Source organism: Erpetoichthys calabaricus, chromosome 4 (assembly GCF_900747795.2).
Source record: "Erpetoichthys calabaricus chromosome 4, fErpCal1.3, whole genome shotgun sequence".
Taxonomy (NCBI): Eukaryota; Metazoa; Chordata; class Cladistia; order Polypteriformes; family Polypteridae; genus Erpetoichthys; species Erpetoichthys calabaricus.
The window spans coordinates 250,265,226-250,278,389 of record NC_041397.2 but is presented as its reverse complement, the minus strand read 5'-3'; the positions used below and the strand labels follow the sequence as shown (position 1 = coordinate 250,278,389).

General features: G+C 36.2%; 1 protein-coding gene across 1 annotated transcript in view; it reads right to left on the bottom strand.

The window, feature by feature from the left end:
- Window positions 1–13,164, bottom strand: part of LOC114650764 (interleukin-1 receptor type 1-like) — a 92,116-nt gene that overhangs the window by 29,091 nt on the left and 49,861 nt on the right. Inside the window, exon 3 of the mRNA XM_028800601.2 lies at window positions 11,932–12,003. Coding sequence (XP_028656434.1) covers window positions 11,932–12,003 — 72 coding nt within the window. The remainder of the gene's footprint in view (window positions 1–11,931; window positions 12,004–13,164) is intronic.

The window sequence follows — 13,164 nt, the reverse complement described above, 5'->3', positions numbered from 1 at the left end:
TATCAAATTTTGTTGCAGACAGCGCAGTTACCTCTTTTGCTACTTCAATGACATTTAATTTAAAATCAGATTCATATTTTCTTCTGATTGAATGAACCATCGTAGATAAGGGATGCTCTTATGATAAAGGTATAGAGGGTGTGAGATACAAATAACACAAATCAGTGCAAACGTTGTTTCGGAATAGTTTGGGTATTACTGTGTGGTCACGTAGGCACAAGAGAGAGAGAGAGAGAGAGAGAGAGAGAGAGGATAGTAGCACGCACTGATACAGGGCATTGCTGCTCCTACATAGAAAGAAAAGGCAGTGTGCTCCATGGTTACTCTCTCAGGTGGGCGTCATAATCCCTTGTACCAATAGTGTAAGTTTTCCGCATTTGAGTTATACGACTGATATTATAAAATACCAGAAATTATACTGTAAAATCAAGTCCCGACTTATCAGCGGGAGAAGTTATCTGCGAGTATATACGGTACAATCTTCTTTATGACCCACCCATATAAGAAGAGAAGGTGAGAGGCTAAAAACAGCATCATCGTTTGGAACAATTTGTTGTAGCTAGTGAAAGAAAAATCCATGGGTAAAATCCATCCATCCATTTTCCAACCCGCTGAATCCGAACACAGGGTCACGGGGGTCTGCTGGAGCCAATCCCAGCCAACACAGGGCACAAGGCAGGAACCAATCCCGGGCAGGGTGCCAACCCACCGCAGGACACACACAAACACACCCAGCACACACTAGGGCCAATTTAGAATTGCCAATCCACCTAACTTGCATGTCTTTGGGCTGTGGGAGGAAACCGGAGCGCCCGGAGGAAACCCGCGCAGACACGGGGAGAACATGCAAACTCCACGCAGGGAGGACCCGGGAAGCCAACCCAGGTCCCCAGGTCTCCCAACTGCGAGGCAGCAGCGCTACCCACTGCGCCACCGTGCCGCCCATCCGTGGGTAACAGAATCCCCATAAAATCATTCAATCCCCACTGTGATCTCCAAGGATTGATAATAGTCTGCCCAACCTAACCCAACCCTAGGGCCATGTGCTGCTGTAGCCAAAGAAAGCAGCAGCAACAGACCATAGCAAAAGATCTGTTCCTAGGAAACCTTGGGTGTACAGGAGATCAGAGAATTTTTACCAAGAGATTTAAACTGTTTTTTGGAGGTCATCCACATCAAGAACTCATGATTACACAAGCCGAATCGTCAAAATAGGCATTCAACTCCCATGCGACCTCAGGCATGTTCCAGATATTAGCATTTTTTTCATTTGTAACACAGAAGCCCAAAGGGCCAATAGTGTAATATAACCCTAAATATAAGTAAATAACAGAAGGAGTTGTCATACTTCAGAACCAAAATCACTGTATTGCTAGCATGTGAAACATACCAGAATTGACTTTGGTTAGGAGCAAAACATAGGATACAAGACATAACCAACTCAAGACAACAGAATTTCAACCCACTATTAACCGGACACTATACAAATACAACAGTGTCTTGAACAAAACATTTACTAACTTCCAATAGTTAACTCAAATAGACAGAAAAACTATACAAAACAATATACATATCAAAAAGTAAAAGCTGAGCAAGTATGAAGTATTTACAAATAGACAGACAGAACAGTTATCAGTTATATGTTGCAGAAACAGAAGTAACCTATGTAAATTTATTTAGGAGCTGAATAACTTGAGGAAAGAAGCTGTGGAGAAGGTGTGTAGTTCGGGTCACAATAGACCTGAATCTCCTGTGTGATGGCAACTTAATGAACTGATGGCTGTTGGGACGTGTGGAGTCAACTGCAATCTTTCTTGCTCTCTTTTTTGTTCTGTTGATGAACAGATCTTTTAATGTTGGGAGATAGCAAAATTCATTAAGTTCAGAGATTTTATCCTTCTTGGGAACTGGAATAAACAGTAGCAGTCTGGAACTTTGCCCAGCTGCAGGGAGGTTTTGAATTTGTCAGTGAAGACAGGTGCTAACTGGTCTGCACAATATCTAAGAGTACCAGGTGAGACTCCATCAGGGCCAGCTGCTTTCTTAATATTCTGTTTCCTGAAAAGTTTTTGTACCTCCTCTTGCTTCATAGAAAGCATTGGGTGGAGTGGAAAGGAATAACTGGGGGCAAGGGAAGTTGAAGAAGGAGAATCAGACCCAGTGAAGGGGGGATGGTGACACTGAAATGGTTGTGAGAGGGACAGAGGGGGGCTGTTGATATAGAAGGCAGAGGGTCATGCCCTTGTCAAACTGGCAATAAAACTCATTTAGCTGATTTGCTATTCACCTTTTGTACACCTTGAGTAGATCCCATCCCAGCATGTCTGTGTTATTTTTCTCACAGCTATCTGCATTACGACAGGGTAAAACATGAACCTCAAAGTTGTCTTTGCCAATGTGATAGCTGAAAGTACATCCTTTAACCTTTTTCTGAATACTTTACCAAAAACTGATATACCAAACTCTTTCGACTTTTATTGTCCAAAGTGAACCCTGAGAATTTACCGTTCTGTTGGGGTTATCTTTCCATATCCCGCTCTTTTTTTTTTTTACATTAATTTTTGTAGCAAATATCTGGCATTAGTTGTCGATTTTGATGAAAATGATTACCATAAAATAGATGGTATGCCAATCAGTTAGAAAAGTGTAAGCAGTAGGTTACCATTCATTGACTTTATATAAGCGTGAAAAATTCTCCCTTACCTCTAAATGTATAGCCAAACTAAAATTCGTAGCCTTCATATTGAATTGTAATCATACCCGTTGATCTAAAACTTGCAATACTATTGATCAAAATATGAGAAATCGGTGGTTTTGCATTCCTTTCATTTCAAGAGAGACCTGTTACAGTATTCCAGTTCAGACTGTGCAAGTTTTTACCCATCTGCACAATAATAATTTCTGCCTCTTCTTCAAACAATAAACAGCAAGCTGACAGCTGCTTTTTTAATAAAAAATAACTTGTTGTGGCATCTTTTATTTTGTGTATAGAAAATACACCATCAGTTCTCTGTCAGGACATAATTCCAAGTTGAAGTATTAATATTCATTGGTAAGCATAGCAGCCCAGATAATTAAATATAACATTTAGCTTCTAACATTAAACATTTACCTAATGACCTACTTCCAAATCCTGCAAAAACTTGCAGGCCTGATGAAAGCTTGATGAACTGCATGAGTGTGTTAAATAGAGCAAAACACAGAACATTAACAATTGTGGTTAGTAACCTGTGGTTGGCTACAGTGAAATTTTATAACTCCAGCAATAAAAGGCATACACTCTCACACCAGATTGAGTAACAGATTAAGTAACAATTTTTAATATTTTTAAAACTGTATGAAGATTGTTCTTTTATACAAATATCAACTGTTTCATTTTACTCATGGGCTGTAGAGAATAAATCAAAAACAAGATTGTTCAACAAAAAGAATATGTAACAACACATAAACATTTAAATAATATGATTGTTCTCCAAAGCATATTTGTACTTTTGTAAAATATACGCTTAGATGATTTGAGGCTACTCTGAGAATGGGACCTTAAAAATAAAACTTCAAGGTGACATATGAAAAACAGGTGATAATGCCCTTTCATATTTTAAAACAGTTCTAGCTTTGTGCGTAAGTAGTGCTCAAATGGAAAAAATTACATCTTACATTAGAGTTTGAAATTGAAATTCAGTCTATTAGGAAACAACTTAAAAATTCTTCTATATCTGCCAGTGCTTCATTAAGGACCTTCTAGGCTCTATTTAAAGTAATTGACTTTTTTCTTGTTGGTGTAAGGATATTTTAAGTGGCTTCTGCATATAACATTTGTAACTGAAAATTATTTACTTATAACATTAATATTGTGTGCATAATTTGAAACCAATGCAATGTATTACAAATGTCGGCTGGCTGATTAATTGAATCTTATAATAGTAATTGGAAATATCCCTGAACAGTTTAAACAGTTTGGTATACTAGTATCCTATCTGAGTAGAACTGGGTGCAAGGCAAGAACTATTCATAGGCAGTGGGTCAGTTCATCGAAGGGCACATTCACTCAGTGTTGTATAAAGTACTCAACAGCCATACCTGAGTAAAAGTAAAAATTACCTTTCTGGTAAATGACCTAACTAAAAGTAAAATGTGCCCTTGAGAAAACTACTAAAGTATAAGTAGTTTTCAAGTATCTGTTACATAAGTGTACTTCAGTATCACAAGTACAAGTAAACGTATGATCTCTCCCTGTTTTATACTTACAAACCTAAAATAAGTCAGTCTACCTTCTTTTAGCACTTGAATCATATTACAATCACTAAAGTATGATCCACAAAACTGCAACTTGATGCTGTGACATTCAGCCTGAGCAGATATCTTAAAAATTGTAACCTAATTTTCTAGGCAGGGTGCTAACAGGATAGGCATACAGGTTTCTCCTGCTTTAAGAAAGAGCTTATCTATTTCCTGAAAACCATTTCAAAAAGTCAATTCTCATAACCTGATTGGAATTACTTTAAATGGAGAATAATTTTCAGCATTTCCTGGCCCCAAAAATGTCTCTAATTTTTGTTCAAATAACACCAAACTACATAAAAATTGACAAACAAACCCTAATAAAACAATGCCGTTCATCACAAAACGCTTAATATAACTGTTTACCTTGATTTTATCACTTCTAATTTCACATTTAAAGAAATGTTTTTTAGGTTTTTCCTTGGGGTTTTCCAACTGTTTCACAATCTGTTTTGGACCTGTGATGTGCAGAATAATGCAGGAAATCGTGTGAACAACTGATGTGATGGGGTGGGAGAACCACAGCACATGAATGCACAAGAACACCTCATTGCAGCCCACAGATCAGACCCATTATGTTTGACAGGCGGTTACAAGGACAGACTAGAGTATTATGTCTGAGAGAGAGAAACGCTGACAGCTGGTAAGTGCAACTCCTTTTTTTATTTTCTTTTATTCTCACTTCTCAGATCAAAGCAATTAAGCTCATCTCACAAAAAGCAGACCTACAGTACATGGCTGCATAATTGAACCCTGTAACTCAATTATGACAGTGCACATATATATAACATAGAGATTGCACATCAACATCCTTCAGCCCTTTCCACAAACATTCAGCCCCATCCCATTGCACGGATTACAGTGACACATACTTAGAAATCCTTTTTTTTTTTTTATTTTTTTTTTTTTTTGTTGGTATAAATATGTTTTATCTAACTGCCTTACCTTAACCTTTCTTATTTCTATTTGTCTGTTTTATTTCATTCTGTCTGTTACCTGTTATTAGATGCAACTGAGAAGGCAAATTTCATGTTTTCCTGTGAAAACATGACTAAATAAAGAAACCTAACCTAACCTAACCTAGATGATCAAGTGTTAGCACCAGTGGTGCGCATTTATATGCTAACCTTTTTGCAGTGGTTGTCCATAAAGAAGGGGGAACCTGTTTTTCAGAAAACTGACTGAGTAAAGCATTTTGCATGTTCATGTTGCATACTTGTTTTCTGGTTTAATATTGCAGTAATTAATGTATCTAGAAAATTACTGCATATTGGAGTAAAACTAGCCATCTGCATTTGAAACTGTACTAAACGTGAAAGTAGACTGAAAATTTCATAATCAAGAAAAGTTGAAATATTCTCAAAACCTACTCAAGCAGAGTATTGAGGCATTGCTAATTTGTTACTACTGAACAATCCATTCTCACACATACCCACAATCTCTAATACAGGATTAATTTAGATTCACCATTCAAAGTAACACTAACACATACATCTAGTTAATGTGAAGAAATTCAGTGTACTCATTAAAAACCCCAACACTAACTAATCTGCTACCATTTTAACAAATTTAAAGTGCAGTGCATTTTCATTACATAGTCACTGCAAACCTGGCAACATCAGGAGCATTAAAAGACACTATTATCCTAAAGGACAAGATTACTCATACAGGGCCGGTTTAGAGTTGCCAGGTAATCTAAACTACAACTCTTTGGAATATACAGAATACAAGGGGGAAAACACTGGCAGGCGGGGAGAAAACATAAAACTTCTACAGACAGTGACCACACTTAAACTTTCTGATTTTGTAGTGACTGTTTAATTAATAAGCATTTACTTGATTCTTAGTAATTTTAAAGTAAAGGAAAATTAGCCAAAGAAAATCTATGCTTTTCATATATGTATGTGCAACATTTAGGCTGCAGACATTTTCCAAAAACATTGTCATTTACAGAGTTACTGGGCAAAAGTCTAAATCAGCCTTGAACATGAACACCAGCCAATTGAAGGGATCTGACAACTAAAACTGCAGAACATGCAGCTCTAATAACAGAACATTGGTCTCTGGCACTGTGTCCAGCAGCAATTCTAATCAAAAATAAAACTCATCATCTATGATTCATTTAATTTAAATGAAATAGTAGACAACAATAACATATAGAAAAAGTGTTATTACTCCAAAATTAAATCAGTATAATGATTCCCAGAACACAAATATATTTTGAAACCAATATTGGAAGAAACCTGTGGCATATTTACCCAATAAGGATGGTGTAAATCCTCAAGATATACTTTACACTTTTGCCATTGTACAGTAAAACAGTGAAATAGATTAATTTCAACTTATATTGTTTTCCATTTTACCACTAGAATTTAGCAAAAATGCTACTTTTACAACAAATTGTGACTATTCATGTTTGTACATTGAAGGAATTCTAACATGCACTATTTAACTTAAACATGACTATTTAAAGAATTTGCAAGTATTGATTTCTAGTGCTAAAAGTGCTGAAATCAGAATTACCAGTTACACCCTTCAATAAATATTAGTCTATATGTCATAAATCACCAGAGTATTAATAGGTTTCTATGACCTATTTTCTTTCATGTTCAGGAAGCATGTAAAGTTGACGTAAAAAAAAACATTAACTAACCGACAGTATGATGAGTCATTTTACTCGGTAACTGGAAAAATAATACTCTATGTGGTTATATTCTAATTAACACAAATTGAAAACCAGATTGCACAGGTAACATGTTCAACTGTAATTAAAATGAATGTTCACATGTTTATAAATGAAGAGTACTGTAGTGCACTTATTATTGTGGCAGCTTTACTGCACTAGGAATCAAGTTACAGTTTTTTCTTAGCCCAGTCACAGTCTCTCCCTCTTGTATGCGTAGTTTTGTCTGGGCAGTTTTGCCCAAAATACTCACCTTTCCTATTACATGTTGACTTTTATGAGTGTATGTCTATGTGAGAATGAATGTACCCTAATTTAGGCAGCTGCCTTTTTCCATTTTCCTTTCAGCCATGAACAAAATACTACTATTTGCTTATACTCTGGGCTCTACATAACCCTGTACTCAATAAATCATAAAAATATAGATAGATATTAACCAATGAGAAATGCTCCTTTCTCTGTTAAAATTAAACACACAGGGGAAAATAAGGATTGAAAACATAATCACTGTACTAATTATTTTACTATTTTAAAGATGTATACTGCAAAAAATAAAATCTTAGGCTCAGACATTTAAAGTAAATAATTTATATTTTTGTATCGGTATCTGGTAAAGTGCTCCTTATTGCTGCATTTCAACATTGATGTGGCCTCTATTGCCACCTGCTGTACAATTGCAATCAACTTGCATACTTTTTTGGTAAACCAAATATGGAAATCTGGCTGATCTATTTGGAATTACACTGTATTGGTATAAAAGTTTTACATTATCACTGCAAGACATAATATGAAAAAAATCCCCTACTACACCAGTTTCTTCCCACATTCCTAAGACATGCAAGTTAAGTTAATTGGTTGCTATAAGTTGTGTCGGGTATGGTGTCAGTGTATGCATGTGTATGCTTAGCTATGGAATGGCTGTTGGAAATTATATAGCAAATATTTGGCTTGTTTTGTTTTCCTGACTCTTTACATGACATTTACCTTCTCAGCAACAATATAAAATGATCATCACTTTTTATTATAATTTATCCTGATGAGGGTCATGAAAGCAACACAACGAGGCTAGCAGATCACCAGCAACCTCTTCTACCACCTCCTGGATAATTCCCAGCATGTGATTCGTCTGGTGTGTCCTGGGTTTGCTCCTAGTTATTCTCTCAGTTCTTGTATATTTGCTACAGGAGATGCAAAGACAGTATTTTATATTGACACAACATTTCAACTTGCTCATCTGAATCCAGAGAAGCAGTGGTTTTACTCCATATTGCTTAACTTCTCACCCTATAACAGGAATTGAACTGAGCAACCTTGCACATTACAACCACTAGTACTTTCATTTTTTGGTCACCATTCAGCAATTTACCTGGCATGTAGACTGATAGGTAAATTAAAATCTTTGTTTGATGACTTAGCTTCTCCACGACCAATATCTGCAAAACCTCTACCACTACTCTAATTCATTGATAATATCTAACAATTACTCCTATCCATACTCATTGATTAGACCCTAAGGTATCTGAACTCTTCCAACTAGGGGAGTTATTTACCCCTTACTTGAAGAAAACAAGCCACTCTTTTCCAGGAGAGGACCATGACCTTGGATTTGAAGGTGTCGATTCTCATCCCAATCATATCACATTCAGCAATGAACTGTTTGAATGCATACTGGAAATCACAGTATCATGAAACCAAGAAAACAATATCATTGTTAAATAGCTGAGGTGTAGTGCTTTGATTTTGAAATCCTTAATCATGCCTTGATATACTTCCTATGAAAATAGTAAAGATGAGAGCGGACATACAGGATAACATTCTAAGAAGTACTAACTAATGTTTTTAAGTATAATATTCAAATATAGTTGAATGAAAACAATCATCTAATCATTTTCTAATGCTGCTTCTTCTGGTTAGGAACACTTGCAGCTGGTGAATAACCTGGCAGTGTTGAGCACAAAGTGGTAACAAACCTGGACAGGGCACCAGGATATCATACGACATGAAGTAGCCAATCAACCAAACACGAGAGAGGAGGTACCCAAAAATGAGAAGAATGTGAAAAGTACATGCAGACAGTGGCTAGGTTAGGATTCAAATTTAAAAATCAGGAGCTTTTAAGGCCGCATGAAACCAGAATTCTACCAAATTTGTGCTTATAGCGTTTATTGTGATCTACAGAAGGTGATCTTGACCAATCCCTTGTCTCTAAACATCACCTAGGAAAAGACTAGAATCCAGTTAAATAAAGAATTTATGAAGTGAATATTAAGTAGGATAAAACAGAAGGTGGGGCACAGGTTATGGCATCAAAATCTGTCTAACATAACACAGTATAAATCTAAAACACTATATAAGGTAATATTTTATTAACAACTGTTTATAAAAGTAACGATTCAAAGCTAGTGGTTCTTACTGTGCCCATATGTTTTTGTAACTACAATAAAAACAAATGATGAATTTTCAAGTCACAAGTAAACACACTCAGACCACCCAAATATATTTATTATATAAAAAATATAAAGTTAATGTGCTAATTAAAATAGAAAAATATGTGTATGCAAGTGGCATAAACTATGACAATAAAATGTGCAAACCATGCCAGCCGCTTTAATCTTGTGGAAGTCAGCTTCTTCAATAACTAAGGTGACAACATAACGGCAAAGAATAATGCTACATCTTAGTAAAATAAATGAATTAATCAAAGCCATTAGAATACATCAACAAGATTTGGAATTACATACTGCTTAATGAGTAATTTCATTATACCTCCAGCAAGAAAAAAATCAATAAAACAGCATTAAAAAATATTAATTTCAGATTAAATTTCAAATGTCAGTGCTTTTCTGTTTTGACAAAGATATAGTCTAAAGATGGTGGAAGAAAAAACAAATAGGGATCAAAAGTAATCTATAGAAATAACCCGATTTACCTGCAAAATAATCTAAGTAAATACATAAAACATGCAGCCAGTTATGCTCAAACAATTTAAAGTAACAATTTGCAGTAAAGGGCGGTGGGGTAGCATTGCTGCCTCACAGTAAGGAGGCCCGGGTTCGCTTCCCGGGTCCTCCCTGCGTGGAGTTTGCATGTTCTCCCCGTGTCTGTGTGGGTTTCCTCCGGGTCCTCCGGTTTCCTCCCACAGTCCAAAGACATGCAAGTTAGGTGCATTGGCGATCCTAAATTGTCCCTAGTGTGTGCTTGGTGTGTGGGTGTGTGTGTGCTCTGCGGTGGGCTGGCGCCCTGCCCGGGGATTTGTTCCTGCCTTGCTCTCTGTGCTGACTGGGATTGGCTCCAGCATACTCCCATGACCCTTTGTTAGGATATAGCGGGTTGGAAAATGACTGACTGACTGACTTTACAGTAAGTGTTATTAATAAGCACTATATAATGCTCTTTCAACACTGATTTTTTTTCCCAACGTGGTTGTAGGCCTAATTCTTGTCAGGTTAAAATCACTTTTTGGGAGAGATGCCAAAATTCTTATTAATTACTCAAACTGTGGAAAATATACAACTGTCAAAGGCTGCACAGGATTTGGGCATGCAAAGACATGAGGACTGAGCATGAGCAAACCAAGTGTTTCAGCCTGTAGTCATAATGGGATCCCCCGGGACTGCATACGTTTTTTTGGAGCTTGGCACTGATATATTCCAAGAAACAGGTTCAAAGCTATCTAGGTCCAGAGCTATAGTTGAGTCTAGAGTCAGTAAGCTCACTGGAGGAAAGAAGAGACGAGAATGAGAGATACATACCCTGACATAGAGAGGAGGTGTGAAGAGTGGATACTTTAACGTGGTACTAGGAAGATGGGCAAATGAACAAGAAAAACTGTAAAAAGTCTCTAGTAGTCAGATTTATTAGGTTGGTTAGGGTATTCTTTCTGTTTTAAAATGTTCTTAGTTATTTCAGTTTTTGGCATGTACCTCTCTATATACTTCATTATTTTTAAAGAATGCACACATTTTGATATACTGTATATTGTGATTCTTGTTTACTGCTTCAAATGTGAGGAAGAATGAGGATGATGCAAATGATCTCTCACCTATCCTTCATCTCCACATCTAAAATGGAAGAGAACATACCTAAAGACATTTGAAGACACTTCTGCTCCACCACTGATAAACTGCCTTTCCCCTTTCCTCTCGCCCTGTAAAAGGAGACCACCACCAAGAATTGTTGCTCACTTGGAAAATAATGGCTCCAAAACTGCACTTTACTATGTTGTGTGGTTTCTCGTAGAACCAATCCTTGACAAAGAACCATTTCATTCTGTGACGAGTTCTTTGTATATGAAATTGGGTATTTGGTCTTTGAAAAGGTCCCTAGTATGTGGAGAAAACTGAACTCTTACATGTTTAGTAGGCTTCCTAGGAGGATATTTCTTTTTGTTTTTTAGTATTTGAAACCTGTAGAGGCAAGACATTGCAAGACATACAGAATATGGGGCTCCAGCTCAGGTCTCAAAATGTGCAGTTCATCATTGAAAGTTCAAATTAGAGAAAGTGCAGTCAGTCATGAACTTCCAGAGTGGTTTCATCAAATGTTACAAGCTCTACACTCTTCTCATTTTTTCACTATCTCCCTTGACTATGTGATTTAACACTTAATGAATCAACCCATAATTTACCATGAAACATTTTTGTTCTTTATAAAAACTACACCTTAGAATTAGCTTTATTGAACTAATTAAGGTTTAAATTAAGACAGTACTTGAACTGACTGGTGGAGTGTCATGTTGTCTTTGAATCCATTCTACATATTGCCCAAAGTGGGAAATCTTATCTTTCATATAAAATCTAAATATTTTAAAAGCCTTATACTAGGAACTAAGGAGGCAAAGCTCCACAATACACATGTTTCCTATGCATTATACAGTATATAAAAACACTTTTACTCCCATTGAATCTTTTCATTAATAACATAACCAGCAAGAGCATACTTTGACAAAACCTTAAAAATGTTCTTACCAGCATTGGCTTCACTCTGTCCTTGCATTAAAGCAGTAAGACCAACCATCAACCATATACATGTCATTTTACCTAGAAGTAATTATATATGAAATGAGTACAAATGTATTAATTACTGTTTGCACAATATGCATTTATTTACCTTGTCAATACAAAATATTCATCTTCCTCTGGGTTTGTTCAAAATTTACAGTATAGTATCTTAATATAGTCATACATCAGTTTTCTGCCAGTCAGTTTCTTAAATACCTTTTTTCTCTGAACCAGGACTCTAACTTTCATTGAAACAGAAAAATTAAACCACTGTTGTATTTTCCATGAAGCAGAAAGAGCACTTGAAATAGTTCCTTGGTAGACAATTTCAAAATTAGGTTGTCTTCCACTTTACAGTGAATTACACTAAAGCTTCCGCTCAGCCCAATCAGCATAATATCTTGTGCCTAATCAGTTCCTGATATTGATGTACTTGCTTTTTTCAAATGACCATGGCTTCCTTAAAGAATCAAACTATACTAAACATTTCATACATCTTGGTTGGCTTGCACTGCATAACATTGGCTGGGAAAAGCTTGAATTGGAAGTGCAAACATGCAATAATGCAGAGAATAAGGGGCTCTAGACCTCAAGCCCCATCAATAAACCAGAAAGGTCAAGTTGTACTTACTCACACAGCCTACTGTAAACCAAGAGCACTGCAGGGCTAACAGACCTAGCCCCTTTAGCTGAAGACAGCCATGCACCACCTGGCATAATGACAGTTTAACATACTACTGTGAAAGGAATTTATTTTTTTTATATTTTATGAAATTTTTTATATATATATGTATATTCATATATATTGCTTTTATAGAACAAAGGAGCACTGCCGGCTACACTTTAAAATGGTGGGTTTGAGCATGTGAGCATGTTTAGATTAAGTTTGAAACTTTCCTTGTGACTTTCCACGGTCTATAGGATGATTAACTGATCTTTAGCTGATTCTTATCTATGATTTTATAAGCATATGAATGTCTTTGTCCAGTAAGAGCAGCTTAAAGAGGAACTACAGTTCACTTGCTGTTCTCCAATTGATCTGCTGGATTAAATATATATACATGGAACCTTTTGCATTGTGACTTCAGAGTTTTTATTTAAAAGAAATTCATGACATTACAATATTTTATTAAACAAGATATTTCAGCATATGATGGATAATTGGAAAAGCATTGCTCAAGAAAACAAAGTTGAGGGTGT